At 34.1% G+C, this 19,380-nt stretch overlaps 1 protein-coding gene across 1 annotated transcript in view; it reads left to right on the forward strand.

The window, feature by feature from the left end:
• The window catches only part of LOC131843115 (nuclear factor 1 B-type), a 73,055-nt gene extending 55,281 nt beyond the window's left edge, over window positions 1-17,774 (forward strand). The window contains exons 6-14 of the mRNA XM_059191712.1: window positions 1,532-1,627; window positions 3,963-4,127; window positions 7,797-7,901; window positions 8,599-8,717; window positions 9,058-9,166; window positions 9,389-9,558; window positions 10,299-10,453; window positions 11,071-11,174; window positions 12,303-17,774. Of these exons, the coding sequence (XP_059047695.1) occupies window positions 1,532-1,627; window positions 3,963-4,127; window positions 7,797-7,901; window positions 8,599-8,717; window positions 9,058-9,166; window positions 9,389-9,558; window positions 10,299-10,453; window positions 11,071-11,174; window positions 12,303-12,439 (1,160 nt within the window). The 3' untranslated portion in view covers window positions 12,440-17,774. The remainder of the gene's footprint in view (window positions 1-1,531; window positions 1,628-3,962; window positions 4,128-7,796; window positions 7,902-8,598; window positions 8,718-9,057; window positions 9,167-9,388; window positions 9,559-10,298; window positions 10,454-11,070; window positions 11,175-12,302) is intronic.
• The last annotated feature ends 1,606 nt before the right edge of the window (window positions 17,775-19,380 follow it).

Raw genomic sequence — 19,380 nt, forward strand, 5'->3', positions numbered from 1 at the left:
ACACTAGGGGTGTCACATACGCGTTCACGACCCTTAAGAAACCCTAACATCCTTCTAGAAAATCCACATGCTGTAGTCTCTAGAGAAAACCTCGGCAGGTAGCTCATTCCACAATCTAAAGTAACCCTAATATACAAAAAACTCCATGCTGTAATCTGTAAAGAAAACCTCGGCAAGTGCTCATTCCACAATCTAAAGTAACCCTAATATACAAAAAACTCCATGCTGTAATATCTAGAGAAAACCTCGGCAGGTAGCTCATTCCACAATCTAAAGTAACCCTAATATACAAAAAACTCCATGCTGTAATCTGTAAAGAAAACCTCGGCAAGTGCTCATTCCACAATCTAAGTGTACGCGGGAGGAAGCTCCTCTGAAACCGCACAGTCCGAGACCACTTAGGTTCCAGGGTCTGGGGATGAATTCCCTGTCGATGGCGAGCGGTGCGATGGTAAAAGGTAGCCGTAGGTATTATCTCGAAATCTTTCGTTTGGTTTTATTGGTACGTTGCGGCTAAGTGTGTGTTCATTTTAATGTGATTTTATATTATATAGTAACGTATGTACTTGAAATATTTTTTAGAATAGCATCGAATTCTAGAATAAACAAATCTACAGTTTTATTTAATATTTTCGATATTTTGATGTTGTGGCTTCGTATGTATTTTGTCATTGTGAATATTTACTTGTATGAATCTTTTTGTGTCGCTATCACATTTAGATCTAGCACGCATTAGTGACGTTTGTCATCGTGACAAATATAGCTAACTATGACAACTATGGGATTACACTTGTGATTAATACAGCTCTCTGTGACAACTATAAGATTACACTTCTGATAAATACAGTTATCTATGACAAGTATAAGATTACACTTGTGACAAAAACAGCTCTCTGTGACAATTATGAGGTCACACTTTGCGGAATGAAACCTGGAAATGCTTTTTTAAATTCCAGAATATGATCTACATCTGTCTCATTTATTATTATTATTAATTTTTGTGTATATATTCAATTAAATGTTTTATAATAACGCTGACAAATATCACTTATGCGTGCAACAGTTTACTGGAGTTTTTGATTATCTTATTAACGTACATTTTTAAATGTAAGTTTCTCTATAGAATTTCTTTAGATAACATTTTTATTATGCACAAAAGTGAGTCTTTGAATATATATAAGGAATAATTGCCATTCACACTATCATATTCACACAAATTATTTAATAGAATATTTTTATTTACATTACGTCTAGTGTAAGCTCTACTTAATAATTTTATTATAAAGGATGTTACAATATTAAAAATTATTAATATGTTTTGTTACATGTTAAAATATTTTTATACAGGGTGTTAAAATATAAAAAATAATATGTTTTATTATATACCGAAATATTTGTGCCAATATTATGGTGTGTTTGATTGGCAATAGATGTTTGTTATCTAGACACTCCCTACCTCCATAGTTTGTTTCCAGAGATGACAACTATAGCTATTAATATAATAATTTGTATTGTCTGAAATAAATTTCAGGCTATAGCCACAATCCGTACAACGGTGTAATTTGCAACGATATTATTCTAGCAACTGGTGTCTTCTCTTCGAAGGAACTATGGAAGTTGTCTAAAGGTACGTCTATCCGAGTATTTTATATGCAATACTAGCTACTTGCCCCGGCTTCGTACGGGTGTACATGTATTATATAAACAAACCTACCTCTTGAATCCACTCTATCTATTAAAAAACCGCTTCAAAATCCGTTGCGTAGTTGTAAAGATTTAAGCATATATAGGGACGGACAGACAGTGACAGCGACTTTGTTTGATGCTATGTAATGATAAATTTTAGGGATGTAACATTAAGTTATGTACTAGAGACAGACAGAACAATGTCTGCCTTAAGTAATTAATATTGAATTTACAATAATTTATTTATTTAACTTCCACAAAAATGGTACATGCGGCGTTATCTACCAGGCAACCATGAGTGGTGCAGAGAAAGATTGTTGGCGGTGCACTACTACAAATAAAACAATTAATTTAGGTAGTTCACACATTTCAACTTAAAAATGTAAAGCAAGTACTATAAATTATTTAAAAGAGCAACACGCAAAAACACTGCCAGTGACTCTCATTGTAGGCCTAACACATAGTCTATACATATAAATAAAATTGGAGCGTCTGTTTGTAATATTGAAAAAACCGTTTTTTACTACATGAATATAAATACGGTACATACAACAAAATAACATTTTTTACAATTTTTGTCTGGATGTCTGACGGTCTGTTTGTTCCGGCTAATATCTGAAATGGCTGAACCGATTTTGAGGGGTACATTAAAAAAAAACGTTTTTTTTAATATACCCCCATTCGGCTATTCCAAGCAGTCTCATCACAAGAAGAACAAGCCAGAAACTTGCGTGGTGCTCTTTTAAATAATTTATCGTACTTGTTACTTTCTGGCTTGTTCTTCTTGTGACGAGACTGCTTTGAACAAATAAAACAATTAATTTAGTTAGTTCACACATTTCAGTTTTTCACATTTCATTTTCAGTTTTTTTTTAATATACCCCTCAAAATCGGTTCAGCCATTTCAGATATTAGCCGGAACAAACAGACCGACAGACATCCAGACAAAAATTGTAAAAAATGTTATTTTGGTGTATGTACCGTATTTATATTCATGTAGTAAAAAACGGTTTTTTCAATATTACAAACAGACGCTCCAATTTTATTTATATGTATAGACTATGTGTTAGACTTACAATAAGAGTCACTGGCAGTTTTTTATATTCGTTTATCCATGTTTAAAATATGAGAGTTCTTTATATACAATTTGTTTTATTATTATCTCTGTCACTGCGCTCTGCTATAATAAACGTCTCTACAAGCATCTCTATTATTTTCATTAATTATCACTCTATGTTTGTAAATAGCCTTGGTTTTCCAAATAAAATAAATAAAATATTTAATATTTTATAACAAATAAACATATAAAACAAACATTTTTAAATAATATATACATATACCTACTAGCTGACCCGTGAAACTTCGTCCGCGTTTCCTTTTGCAATATTTTTCATTGTAGCTTCGCTTCTATTGGTCGTAGCTTAATGTTATATAGCTTAAAGCTTTCCTCGACAAATGGACTATCAAACACAAAAATATTTTTCCAATTAGAACCAGTAGATATTAGCGCGTTCAAACAAAAATACAAACTATATTATAATATTACTAGCTACACGCCCCGGCTTCACCCGGGTGTACATATATTATACATATAAACCTTCCTCTTGAATCACTCTATATATTAAAAAAAGGCTTCAAAATCCGTTGCATAGTTATAAAGATATAAGCATACATAGGGACAGACAGCAATAGCGACTTTGTTTTATACTATGTAATAATAATAATAATGAAGTATAGATAAGTAACATTAAATTAAGATTAGATATAGTATATAATATAAAGGCATATAGCCAGTTGCCTTGCCAGTTCTTCTCCATTGGATCTATATACTGAACTGGACGGTAGGGAAAATATTATAATATAAAAAATTTGACCTTCACAATTGGTTAAAAAGTCCTAAATCATATTTACTGAGCAAAGCCTATTACTCACTAAACGATTACTTGAATGACGAGTGTGCATGGCAATAGTTGTTCATGCACTGAATTTTCATTTAATGTTAGACATAGACACCTATATAAATATACATTGTAAATAAACTGGCTTTAAAAAAAAAAGTAATTCAATTGAGTTTCTTGCCAGTTCTTCTCAATCGGATCTATATACCGAACTGGACGGTAGGGAAAAAATAAAATTAGAATGTAAAAATTTGACGTTCATAAGCGGCTAAAATGTCCTACATGAATAAATGATTTTTGAATTTGAATTTGAATTTTGAATTTACATGAATAAATGATTTTAAAATTGGAATTAAATGTGAAATTGAATGATTTCAGCGTCAATACTCCAGGAGACAGGGTCCGAGTCCCCGAGCGGGTCTGGTGGCGGCATCAAGCTGGAGTCCAGTTACTACTGCGGGTACAACAGCCCCGCGCCGCCCCCGTTCGACCCCCCCGCGGAGCGCGCCACCCCGTCCGCGATGCTCGTTGGACAGTGTTTCAGTGAGTTGTTTTTTAATTATGAATTACTAGCGGCCCGGGTAAACGTTGTTTTGCCATATAGATTAAAAAGTTATTCGTCGAGAGATAAAAAATAGGGGTTGATGATAGAAGTATGAAAATTCATAATGACGATTCAAAAAACAAAAATTAAAATATAATAAAAAATTTCGTGTTTTGCCATATAGATTTATTGACTTTTGAGAGTTTTAACTCTCAATAAGGGTTAATGATAAAAATATGAAAATTAACAAAAAAGGTTAAAAAAAAATTACAAAAAAAAATGTGGTAGTCTATCAATATTATTATAGATAGACTAGTGGTCTACCTCGGTTTCGCCCTAAATCTTATATCTTTTTGAGGTTTATATAACGTATGTTAACATAATTTATAGCAGTTTAGCAGAACGCTTTACTTTCGGTGGTCGCGGATTCGTATAATTGTATCGGTCTGGTTGTTTTCTATGTATATAATATACATACAAAACAACCTCGAAAATACGAATTTACAAAAAAAAAATATTCTATGTATTTGTCAGTTGTCGAGTAGGTACCCATAACACCAGCTCTGCTTAGCTTGGGTCTAGATGGCGCTGTGTGAATTGTCCTGAAATATTATTGTTATTATTAAAATGGGAAATTAGAAATAGAAATAATCTTTATTCAAATAAACTCATTACAAGCTCTTTTGAATAGTCATATTTTGATTCTACCACTCATTCGGAATGCAGATTCATCACAAGAAGAATGAGCAAGAAACTTGTGTGTTGCTCTTTTTAATAGATGTTTTTTTATATAAATAATTACAGTATACAAGTAAGAGGCATGCGATAATCAACATAGAAATCGCTACGCACTCATTATTAGTGTAATCAGATAATATTGTCAGTGCTATGGATTTAAAGTTTTTCTATAAAAACATTATTATTGTTAACGAATTCTTCAATTTTATAGTAAGCTTTTTTGCAAAGGAACTGTTTTATTTGACATTTAAATGTTTTTTCTGGTAGATTTATAACAGACTCTGGTATTTTATTGTAAAACCTTACGCAATTGCCATAAAACGAATTACTAACTTTAGCCAAACGACATTTAGGTAAAATTAGTTTGTTATTGTTACGTAAGCTTTTATTGGTGCAATCACTAACTCTTTTGAAACTGTCTATATTCTTCTTAAAACACTCTCGCAATGACTCCCTGGAACCCATACCATAAATGGAGCGAATGGCCCTCTTTTGTAAATGCATATTGGATTGGAAAAAAAAAGAATTTGTTTATTTTAAGTTAGTGTATAAAAATGCCATCAGACCGGATTTGATGTATGGGGCGGAGTGTTGGCCACTAAAGAAGCAACAATCAGATAAGCTACATGTGATCGAATTGCGGTTGCTCAGATGGTCTGCTGGGGATACGCTTCTAGACAAGGTGCCAAACCCTTAATTGCGAGGAACATTCAAACTAAGACCTATCCAGGATAAATTGACTGAGTCCAGATTACGGTACGGTCACGTCATGAGAAGATCAGAAAACCATATGACCCAATAGATACTAAACATCAATCCGAAACAAAAGAAGCGAGGAGGACCTCGATTTACATGGATAGCCGCCATCAAAAAAGACCTAACGCGTGAAAATTTAGACCCAATGATGATCCAGACACGAAGTCTCTGGAGACGGATGATTAGGAGAGCCGGCCCCAATTAAGATGGGATAGGGCCGGGATAGAGAGAGTTTATTTTAAGTTTCTTCATTGTGTGTGTTTGTGTATTAATTTTTATCAACAACGTTGAAAAACGCAAAAGCAAGCATAAAGATTAATCTGGTGAAAATATAACATATTTTTGAAATGTGGAAACTTTATTGAATGTAATTATTCTGAATCATATAATAATAACTGTTACGGAAGGAAGGACTGTATTAGGGCTGGTTAAAAATGAGACACGTTCCTAGGTGAGGTAAAATAGGTGTAATCAGCTCGCTAGCAAAAATATAAAGACAATATGGCATAAGATAATATAATAATATAATAATAATATAAAAACTATCAAAAAGGTTGGTCGGCAACAATAACAATAATAATATTAATCTCAGGACAATTCACACAGCGCCATCTAGACCCAAGTTTAACCAGGTTAAGGTTGTGTTATGGGTACTAGACAACTGATACAAATACATAGATATTTTTTTTCCTAAATACATACATATTATACATATATGTAATATATGTATATATAACATATTTATTAAAGATGCCGCTACCATCCAATAAATGTCGCATGCCTTGCTCCATTACATCGTGTGACTAATTATTATTCTCGCACCGTGTGTATCCGTATGTTACGCACGTGTACAGAACTAAATATAGGCAAGTGGTATAATTAGAGATACTGCAGTCATTGAACTGTTATTAAGTAGCTCTGTGATGCATACGCTTATTTTTGACGCACTTGAACTTTGTATAATATTATATGTTACAGAACTCTTTAGAGTTGTTAGAATGAATTACTTTTTTATATTTATTTGACATGTGTTTTTAAAATGGATTTATCTAGTTGTATATTGTTTTGCCTTTGTACCTTACTATATACCATTCATTGTAATTATTCTAAGATAAAAATAAATAATTTTCTATATATAGTTTTGATTCGCCATCCTTATACCTAAAAACCTTCACATTATATATATAATTATATAATACATACATTTTTGTAATATATATTTATACATACTGTTTAAAACGTTGTTTTGACGCGGTCATTATTTATACGTATAATCAGTAAAAATCATAGGATCTTACCACGTTTTATTTTAATTGAGTTCCTGATATTTCGCCAGTTTTAACCGCAATGATCACGGGAAATGTGAATAGAATATGCAAATAGTAAGGTAGATACTTTCACACGTCTTCGTTTATTGCGACTATTAAAATTAATTTAAACAAAAATGAATAACGCGTTCAGAGAATGTATTAAATGTACGTGAAGATACTGTGAGTATAGTTTGCCGAGATATTCATCTCGATATTCATCTCTCATCGAGTTAGTTTCAATGTTACAAACTCTGTAATCTGGTTGTCTGCACAGGTTCCTTTCTATGGGAAACATTGCACAGTTCTGCTGTGTTCCTTTCTATGGGAAACATTGGCTTGTTTATTTGTATGTGTGCTTATTTTATAATTGAGCGAAATTTCATACTTCTCCGTCAGCGTAAATATTAAAATAGGGCACAAAGTTTTTGCTCCACGTATTAGATAGTGAGAAGTCTCTTATAAAAGTCTATAAAAAAACAAATCCTTTCTGTTAATTCATTTTATATGTTGAATTTGTATTCAACATATAAAATGAATTAGAAATATATATGACGCTCTTGGTGGTCTAGCAGTTTAGCACACCGTTTTACTTCCGACCAGTCGCGAGTTCGATTCCTCGTACGGCACAAAATTTTTTTATTCATGAGCTTGATTGTCTGTATCCGTTTGGGTGTTTTTTATGTACAATATGTATGTATTTACCAAAAAAATATATATTTACGTATTTGTATCAATTGTCTAGTACCCATAACACAAACTCTGCTTACCATGGGACTAGATGACGCTGCGTTAATTGTTCAAAGTTATTTATTTACTTACATATGTTTTCACTTTTTCATTGGTGTATTTTTATTTTGTTTGCAGGCATCCCTCATAGTTCAGCAGGCCTGAGCTCTGCGCAGGCGCCGCTAGTACCATCCAATACCATATTCTACCAACACCCACCACCCGCGGACACTCATCCCACTGGTTTGTTAACACTTAATGATATCAAATTAGGCATCTAAAGGAGGAGTCAAGAATTTTCTTAACTCGCTTGTACGTATTAGACGGGTAAAAAAGCTCAAAATACGATCGAATTTAGAACCTATAACCTATTCTAAGCGAAAGAATTCTATTGTTATTAAATGTGTAAAAATCCAGCTCGAAGGACTTATTTCTGATGCCCTACACAAGAATTTTTATACGTTGTCTGATCAGATAGGAGGATAACTGGATAGGGTTGAAGTTAGATCAGTCAGACCATTGCTCCAAAGAATAGTCCACATTGCTTTCTCTGAAGATTGACATGAAACTAGTCTCGAGTATTATCAATGTTTTGTGGGGGAGGAAATAAATAAAGTCCTTTACTCTGAGATGTACAATTCTTTTTAACTACAATATGTATTTTTACAATAGATGTCTAATTTTAGCGTGCTTTTGGTATAGGCCTCCTCTATTGGTTTCTATCATGCGCCTCTTCTTCATTTTGTGCCCACAGTTGATTTCAATTCATCTTCTCATTTCATAAATTACCTACCTCTCTTTCTCTTTCCAACTCTAAGATACCATTCAGTTATTCTTCTTCTCCATTGTAGCTCTTGTAACATGTATCATGTGACCAACCCATCTAATTCGAATTGTTTAAAGAAGATAAAATAATTGTTAAGTTTTTTATACTTTGCAGCATCAGAAGCCTTAACAAGCCAACACTCGGGCGGCAAGTATGACGGCGCACCTCAAGACTCTCTAGGGGACTTTGTCACATTCGTTTGTCAGGAGCCAACGGATGTACAGCAGTTGCAGGTATATCTTTATGTCGATTTGTTTAGAGATTCTGAGAGTCTTCGATTTGTAATCCTTCCAACCAATTGGTTTCATAGATTTCTCTACACAGATACGATACACGTTGCAAAAGTAGATATGGGTATCTTGATCGATGACAATGCATTGACAATGGTGCTTCTGTCTGGAATAATGGTATATACGCTAACTGAGTAGCAGATGAAGGATGAATGGATCAGATAACTTGTACAAACCTGATAACTACTATGTTTTATTTAGGGGCTTTCAGGTCCCATAAGCGGCAAATACTTAGCGTTATTTTAATGACTTTAGTAATAATATTATTTTTATATAATTTCAGGTTCACAGTTTGTCCAGGAGTCCAAAACCAGCGTATTTCAGCAGCGCGATGTTACCACCACCTCCTTTGCCGCCGATGGCCAGACCAGTCGCCATCATCAGGTCGACAGGTAACTTATTGCTTTATTACCTTGGATGAAGTATCTTTAACATAATGATATTCAGATAGTCTAATTTGAAAAGTAGGTCCAAAATTCTAAAGGTTGTCAGGAATAGATTGATAAAGGTATTTAAATTATGTTTATTATTGTACTTGAAAAATAGTCTTAGTTTTTCCAATATAATTCAAATAGTAAATGTGATTAAAATGTGATTCGGTGATGGTGTTGCAGCGAGCGAGCTGGTGAGCGGTGGTAGCGGCGGCGGCGGGTGCGGGTCACCGGCATCTCCCGAGGGCCGATCGCCTCCAGCATCCCCACGTCGCCGCTCCCCTCATTATCGGGAATGCCACCCCCACCCTCCTATTTCGCACTTCAACCACTTCCATGCGCAGCCCCAGCAGGTCAGTAGACATTCGCATTTAGCCATTTGATGGTCTAACGACTTAGCTAATTCTTTCAATGGTCGCGGATTCGATTTCTCGCATGGTATAAACATTGTATTCATGAGTATGATTATTTGTAACGGTCTGGGTGTTTTCTAAAAAAGAAATATCTAGAAGTATTTACATCAGTTGTCTAGTATCCATAACACAAGCTCTACTTAGCTTAAGACTAGATGACTTTGTGTAAATTGTCCAGGGGTATTATTTTTTGCTATTCTCGCAATTCGTAACGACAAACTTAATTTTTTTTTTAATTTACAGATAGGTAATATTTTTGTCACGTACGTTGCTTACTCTTAAGAAACCTTAATGTACCCTTCTTGAAAAACCCCATGCTGACTGCAGCATTCAATTTTTCATATCATCATTGCATAGAGACTACTCTCGAGAAAATCTCGGCAGGTAGTTCATTCCATAATCTAAGTGTACGCGGGAGGAGGCTCCTCTGAAACTGCACTTCCCGATACCATTGAACTGTCTATGGCGAGCAATGCGACGGTAAAAGCTAGCTGTTAGCAACATATCGAACAATTCTTTAGAACACAGTCCGTTGTATATTTGGTAGAACACACAAAGCGATGCGAAATCTCGCCTCAAATTAAACAGATACCGCCTGAAAGATCGGATGCTTCTGAGACCTCCGAGACCACTTAGGTCTGTGGGTATTATAACAGCATTACCATGCGGTACGTTAGCAGGTGTTCAGCTACGGGACGCTGGGCGGAGTGGGCCTGAGCGGGTCAGGGGCGGGCGGCGCGGGGGGCGGCGCGGTGCTCCCCTCCGCCGGCGGCCTGTCCCCGCCCGGCGGGCTCGGGCTCTACGCGCCGCGGGCTGCTGCTAGGGCGCCGCCCAGGTAACTATCCACGCAGCGCCTGCTACTAATGTCCATGGGGGGAGAAAGGGGGATTGTTAGTAAAGGGGACTATTACGCCATTGCTGGGAATATACCTTATCAGGTAGAGTACCTAATGTGGTATAGGGGTTCATCCAGGAAACTATCGTGATAAATTCCTAGTGAATGTGCCAGATGGGATAACTGACCTGACCTCGTACTCATCTTCTAATCCTCCACTGGTGCCCCGAGAGTGAGTGCAGATGGCACTCCAAAGTCGCAGAAGGACTTATGGAGCGGCTAAAAGTCAACTCCAGCCTGACGGATACGACTTTAGTCTGAGGGCACCGCTAGTGGTTCGAACCTTCGCTCGGGCCGTCATAATTTGGACCCCGTTTGAATTGGTTGGATCGACCGGTGTGAGGTGCGAGCATAATACTTTTCAAAACACATTCTTTCACGTGCGATACAGAAAAAAGGTTATAACAAAAGTTTTTTTTAAAAGATCATTATTACTTCTGGTTATGTTCTTTTTATTATACTTCTAGTGCAATAATGAGTAAATAACTAAATAAATATCATGAATTTATAAAACTACAGTATTGCGAGGTGTATAGTGCACATATATAGGTATGTAGTGTTTGGTCTTCCAGATGGAGTGCCCCATTCCCGACGCTGGAGGATGAGTTCAATATTATGGCAACACCTGCGGGACCTGACAACGTTGTACTGTTGGACGATGGTGAGTACCCAATCAACCTACTCCAAAAAAAGCAGATTTTCAATTAGGTTATAATTTTTTTCATGTTTTTTAATATAAACAGGTCTTCAAAATTGCAGAGTGCTTCAGAACTGAGTTTCTTTTTTGTTCTTCTCATCTTGAACCCATTCCGAACTAACGATAGATTGGACATATTATAAGAGTCTGTAATAGACCTACTTGAATAAAGATATTTTGATTTGATTTGAACTATGTCATTTAAAAACTGATTAGAAAAAAAATTTAAAGACTGACTAACATTTACTTCCAGATTAGTCCCTCTTTTGTATTTTTGGTGTCGGTTATTTATTAAAGATAATTGTTTTATAATTTAAAAGTAATTTTCTTTAATACCTTCGTCACATTTCCTGGTTTTGCAACATTTTTAGTTTTACCTCCGCTCCTGTTAGTTGCACCGTGATATTATATATCCTATAGCTTTCCTCGATTAATGGACTATCCTACTCTAAAATAATTTTCAATATCGGTTTAGTACATTCAGAGAATTATTGGTAATAAGCCATCGTTGTTAATTCCTGGTAAATTCGTAACGATGGCCTAACCTAATTCCATGCTCATTCTATCATCCACTGGTGCCCCGTCAGCGTATCCATGCATCACTTCATTATCTTATATATAAAATTCTCGTGTCACAGTTTTCGTTCCTATACTCCTCCGAAACGGCTTGACCGATTCTCATGAAATTTTGTGAGCGTATTGAGTAGGCCTGAGAATCGGCGAACATCCATTTTTCATCCCCCTAAATGTTAGGGGTAGTCCACCCCTAATTTTTATTTTATTTTATGGTAAAACAACGTTTGCCGGGACAGCTAGTTATCTATAAAAAAATACCCACGCAGGGGTAACTCAATTACTAGCAATGTAACATGTCATCTTGACCTTGACACAGTTCCCCCTGGAAAACATCGTGGTAAATTGCCATTTGTCAAGATGGGCTAACTGACCAAATTTCATGCCCATTTTATCATCCGTCAATGTTGCCTCGCCAGTGTGAACCGTTAGCGCAGGCATTCCATTATCAACGTTAAAAAATGTATCAAATGTCATTTTACAAACGATATCTTGGTAACCACTTAAAATATCCCACAGATCGTTTCTTCCAATCAAGCGTGATAACATCAGAGGCAACAGCGATGGACACGGGGGCGTCCGTCGGACCCAGTGTCGGCGTCGACACCGACGACATCGCCCCCGACAAGCCAGCGCCGGACCTGCACTCGCCGTGATCCGAGCCCCTGCCGCCCCCGGTGCCCCCCGCGCCCTCGGAGCCCCCGCTGCCCCAGGCCACAGTGCTGCGCTGGACGCCGGCCCCGCCGCCTCACTGGCGGCCAGTGACACACCGCACTCTATGAGTTTAAAAATATATGTTTTCAAATTTAGAATCTTTAATTCTTTTTTTAATAACTCGCTAGGTTTTATAAACTCGATCAATAAGGCTCACTTCGCATTTCTTCAAATTATTATCTCATATTGTTACAATTAACTGGCAGGCAAGAATGTAAACAGAGGCGATGTAATTTAAACCTTAATTACAGACTATAAAGCACAAGTTTATTGTGTCATAATAAAACATACTAATTTAAAAAAAGAACACGCTCTGTAAGGGGCATTATTCGCTCTTTTAGAATTCTGAACTAAACAAAAGAAGAAAAAAAAAAATTCTGAACTAAAAATGTGAAAGGAAATCTTTATGTTAACAAAGGAGGTGTAGCATTATTGATCGTAGTTTTTAAAGGAATTAGATATTTGTTTGAAAACTCTTAAGTGCGTAATGTAAATAGTTAGACACAACAATTTATATAATTTTATAATACTACTATATCTAGACAATTGGCTATTTGTGTTCATTAAAATAATTATTTAATGGGGCGGTGTTAAGATGTGGGGTCAGTGTACATAATTACGGGATTGAAACAACGGCAGTTATGACATATAGATTTTACAATTCGACGCCATATTGATTATCTATGTTTGTCAGTTGATTCCGTACGATGTGACTTTGTTACGGCGATATAGTTTATGCATACCTATTATAGGCAAATATATTTAATCAATATCGTTTTAATTTAATTCCTGTTAAGGCGATAAAAATACAATACTCCAACGATAATGTTATATAAAAATATAAAGCTACGAAAATAAAAACAACATATTATATTCTAATATTTTTATAGAATATAAAACAAGTATGATATGATCAAGCCTTCCAGTAATTTAGTGAAATAAAGTGTTAATGAAAGTACAGCTTATAAAAATATTGTTTGCTAAGCTGTGAAACAGTTAGAAAATGCGGTTTATGGAAATTTATGCTTCCAATACTAGCGTCAAAACATGTTTTTATTGACGAAAGTGTGATATTATAAGTTGTTTTTGTTTCATTGTTGTGTGTTTTGTATTGAAAAGTAAATAGATTAAGTACTAGTTTATATATTTTTTTTAATTTATTAAACGAATATTTAAGAAAGACGAGCCTTGCTTAATATAATAAAATAATAGTTTAGTTGTGTAAATTAGTAGCCATGAGATTAGCAATTTTATTGTTGTCTTTCGATGGGAAAATCTGTAATTGCCATAGATGTTTTCATTTTATATATTATAATATATCACCTAAAGTAATGATTACATTATTAAGCCATATGATGTTAATAGTAAAACCGCGGAGGATGCTTATATTTACAGACTTTTATATTGTTTTTCTATATTTGAAGGCTCAAAGTTATTTTTGTTGAAAGATTTGTTCATATTGAATAGCCTACGGTTAAGAATAGTAAAGTGCCATATAAAAATATGTACGTACTAATACAAAAAGTACAAGAAGTACAAAAAAGCTAGGAATATTGGAGTAGTACGAATAAAATCATTGATCTCAAAAAATAAAAGTAAATTTTGAGCTTTGAATTTGCATCGTCAATACAGTACCGAATCGGAAAACAACAATAATATGATTAAGTAGTTCGACAGTTGTCGAGGGACATTTTATAGGTGCCTTTCATAAAAAAAATCGTAAAATAATTTAACTAATAGGGTCTGTACATTGTAGTCTTTTAATAAATCCATCCGCTCATACCTGTAACATGAAATTCATTAACCTATTTATCTTAGGCTGGCTATTTTCTGTGACCAATGATAATACGGAGAATAATTTCATCAAACATAAATCATTAGTGACAGAATAATAGCAACACGAATAATCCTTATAATCTTCGAAAACCCTAGTACATGTAGTAATTTTTATTTGTCACTCTAATAATTTTGTTCATAATACCGTGGCCATACGAGGAAAGCTAGTCATTAGAGTAACAATGTATGTAAATTTAATATAAACTTTAAAATAAAACGAATATTTACAATTATAGTACCCCTTACAATTATTAGTAAGGGGTCAAACCTAAAATTGTGGCCAAATTACACTTAATGAAATCCAAATATATATACACGGTTTTAAATAGATAATATAGATTTATGTAAGTATGGTACATTTAAGTTGTCAGTTGTAGGAATTTTGTGGTAACACTCGGGTGGGAGACTCGGGAGCATGTGAGCAGAATGTTTTTCATTGCGATCACAGAGCTCTATCCACCACTACCGTTACCACTTTTGTAGTGGTTACAAGAATGTTCGTCAATCCTAAGACAAGTTATATATAATTATATTCTGGTAATATGTTTAATTTTTTACAACTATCATTTATTATTATTTTCACTGTTACTCTCATGAAATCTTTTGATATCTAATAAAAAAAAATTACATGCTATGTTTGTCATATTGAGATGTTTATGGTTATTTATTACTTAAGAAATTTCTTTTCGAAAACATTGAATTTTGAGCCTTATAGTTTTGTTTTCTAAGGTTAGGAACATAGTATGGTAGGAATCGTAGCAATAAATGACAAGCAATAAAATAAAAGTAATTATTACAGAAACAGCTTTAGTGAAGCTAGAATTTGGTACTGAGGTAGTATGATCCTATATTCGTAACAGTTAACTTGCAAAATATTTTTTCTATAGAAAAATATGCTGGGCAGACTGGGTTCTAAGTATAAAATTCGATATAAAGTTTAGGGAGGCAGATTGGTACAATTAATATATAGCTATTTCACTGAAAAATAAACTATATTAGATTATATTACAGCTATGATAGTTCAACTAGGCCGAAAAGCGGGAATTAGTCAATTGCTAGCTATAGACATTAGACAATATAAAAACAGTTAGATGAAATAATAGTGGTGTCATAAGGCTTGTTGATAATATTGAATTCAGGCTACATACCTATGTAATATTGTAAAATCCGAAAGAGATAACCTTAAAATGTTAAGGCAATAAAATATTGGAGACGAATTTAAAAGCTCATTGGTGCCGAAAATTCTAGACTGTGATTCAATTGTTCATTCTGAACGTGTCTTATATTGAAATAGTTGTTTTTGTATGATTGGCAATTGCACTGCTAGTGCTGACGGAAACGAAATAGTAAGTACATGCGTGTTATAATAAAGTAACTATGATAAACAGAATCATGTTGTATGTAATGCATTTGTTATAATTGTAAACAAAAAAAAAATGTTATCTACTAAATAAAAGTCAAATAGATTTTACAATATTTTAATTTTAACGGCAGCATTTGTAGATTTGATAGAATTTAGTAGCTCTGCAATGTCTCTGTGCATGACAACTACTGAACTTGCTGCTTATATTAAGATCTGTACAGTGTACGTTGACCATTTCATTAACAACGAAAGGAACGAAGTATTTGTCATAGCATGTTGGTTTAATTTGTTTATTAGCACCACTGTTACGATATGGAGTAATTGAAAGCCTAAACATTATGTGCCTTAGATACAACAATATTGTATGATATTTATGATGCGTTCTATACAACGTGCTAATTAGAAATAAAGATAAACGTTATTTTGAATGCCTCGACTTTGAAATGTTTTCATTGTTAGAATTAATTTCCGCGAAGGCTTGTGGGTCTTTATAGGTTTTGTAACCCAATATTATATTGTAATGTAATCACTTAAATTTCCGTTTGAAACCTATGTAAATAAATGAAAATTTTGGTAGCAATCCATTCTAAGACAATGTAAGTTTATTTATTTCTACTTTTTCTTATTAATAATATCTATAGCTTTTGTCAAAATTATAAAACTGGGCACCTAGCAGTCTGGAAGATAATTTCGAATCCAGAATATAAAATTATAACCCTGATCTGTACTAATTATTATACAATTAAGTAACGCTTCAAAGCGTAGTTTTGCTGAAAAAATATTGATACCTACTTCTAATATATAATTTTAGTATTATCTACACTATACCCATTTAAGTACATATTCTATATTTTACTGGCATGTATATCTAAATCGCCATGATTGAATTAGGTCTGTATGCCTTTTGTTTGAAACGAATCTAAGTAGTACACTCATTCACGCATGGCTTCTTACTATATATTATTAATAATTATGAATCCTTAATGCAAAGTATTTACATTTAGCCCACTTGATTGAACCTAATATTATATATTAATACAATAATAACCTAGTTATTCACTTTATTTCTTAACTTATAAATTAATAACAATTAATAAAGGAACACAAATCCGTCTTATTAATTTTGTGGATTTCCGAAATTGAAATAACATAACATACGTAAATAGAGAATAATTATAAGAGTAATTAATTAACCAATAGAAAAATACTCCTAGTTACGAATTTCTTAGTTCATCGTATGTGCAATTATAAATATTTAAATGTTTTTAGCGAATTTATTATTTTAGCGTATTCGTGTCCATTGTAATGTCTGTAAATATGTACCGGAGTTTATTTATATGATTTTAATTTGTATAATTTAACAGTAGAATGAGGATTACGTGTTATGTTTGTCATATTTCATGTATTTACAGTGCTTTCATACGTTTCATTTACTTTTTTAATTTACGTTCAAAGCCATATTGTATAGGATCAAATGAGCTTTTCTTTGACGAGGAGATACATAATACAAACAACTACATTGCAATAATCGACCAAGAACAGATTATTTGATCAATACAAAGTAAACTAAAGATAGACTTGTAAAAATGTTATAACATGTATTTTTAACCTATACATAGTAAGATATTTATAGAATTTTAGTCGTTTAATTATTTCGAACGACTTGTTATAAAGAAAATTGGTGCTTAAAGCTTAAACAAATATGAAACGGCACAATAAAGTGCCGAGTGTGTATTGTCATGGAGGGGTCAGAGCATAATGACATAGCATGCGTTGTTATGCTTGCATCCACGTAGAATTGTTTATAATTATCTATATATTTTTTTAATTAAATTTAGAAATTCGGTCGCTGGCACAAAGTTATTGCACATAACCCAGTACAACTGTAAGACCTAAAATATACAATTATTGTCTATGGTTACACAGATTGGTATAAATTAAATATTATGTTTTTTTTATCAAATAAACAAAGCATAAACAATTCTCCGTGATAATGTAAGCAGTTATAATAATGTAGGTAAACTTTGCTCAATATCGATGAAAACTGAAAGTGTTACAGTTGATGCAATACAAACAAACAAACACAAAATTGCGTTTTATTTTATACTAGCTGTACCCGCAACTTCGTCCGCGTGGATATTAATATTATTTTTTTAAATAAAAGAATTTTTCTAAAATAAAGTTATAGCCCAAGTCACTCCTTATTACATTAGCTACCTGCAAAAAAAATTCCGTCAAAATCGGTCCAGCCATTTCCAAAAAAAAAATGTTATTTTAGTGTATGTACCGTATTTATATTCATATGCATGTAGTAAAAACGGTTATTTCAATATTACAAACAGACACTTCAATTTTATTTATATGTATAGATTTATAGACTAGTTTCCCGCCCTGACTCTATTTAACAAGATATTCTTTTATGCAATTTAAATGGCAAATATGCTGACCCTTCCCCATTTAATAAGTAATCTTTGCACAAATATATGATTATCACTACAATACATCATTACATAGTATAAAACAAAGTTGCTGTCGCTGTCTGTCCGTCCCTATGTATGCTTAAATCTTGAAACTACGCTACGGATTTTAAGCGGTTTTTTTAAATAGATAGAGTGATTTTAGTGGAAGGTTTATATACATAATACATGTACTCCCGGGCGAAGCCGGGGCGAGTAGCTAGTAACCTTATAATATGCTGGCACTTATAAGCAATGAAAAAAATTGTCAATACGGTGCAGCAAAATGAATGAATGACATTGGAATGGTGCACCCGGCTGTGCTGATGATATACTCTGCGGGATATCAGTAGAGGATGATAGGAGGAGCAAGGAGTCAGGTAACTTAGTACATCTTGACGAAATCATCAAGAATAAGCCAAGATGATGTATTGGCATGGTGCACCCGACTGTCCTGATGGTATACTCTGCGCGATATCAGTGGAGGATGATAGGATCAGCAAGGAGTCAGGTAACTTAGCACATCTTGACGAAATCATCAAGAATAAGCCAGGATGGTGTATTGGAATGATGCACCCACCTGTGCTGATGGTTTTTTAAAGCGTGATAATGTAATGGTGCACCCGCCTGCGCTAACGGTTTACGTTGGCGGGGCACCAGCGGAGGATGATAAGATGAGCATGAGGTCAGGTTAGTTAGCCCATCGTGACAAATTGACCAGGAATTTATCACGATGGTTTCCAGGGGGAACCGTTTGGAGGTCAACCTGACCTCCAACATTACAACATTGCTAGCAATGGGTCTACATTACTAACAATCCCCTTCCCTCTCCTGTGCTGGTGGTATACTCTGCGCGATATCAGTGGAGGATAATAGGAGGAACAAGGAGTCAGGTAACTTAGTACATCTTGACGAAATCATCAAGAATAAACCAGGATGGTGTCTAGAGGTAAGACGTAGACGTCGACTCTACACTAAGAATTGATTGTGAATCGATAAAAATATCGACTCTTCACTAAGACTCGATTGTGAATCGATAAAAATAATAAGCTTCCCATTAACATAAAAACTCTTTTTGAATTATTATTTAGAATTATATAAAAAAAATAAGATACCAAAGGATATATTGAAATTACCCTTAAATAAATTCAAAATATCTGTTAAATCATATTTACTGAGCAAACCCTATTACTCACTAAACGATTGGTTGAATGACGAGCGTGCATGG

This window comes from Achroia grisella, unplaced genomic scaffold, assembly GCF_030625045.1.
Source record: "Achroia grisella isolate CSIRO2021 unplaced genomic scaffold, CSIRO_AGI_Agris_v1 utg2786, whole genome shotgun sequence".
NCBI lineage: Eukaryota > Metazoa > Arthropoda > Insecta > Lepidoptera > Pyralidae > Achroia > Achroia grisella.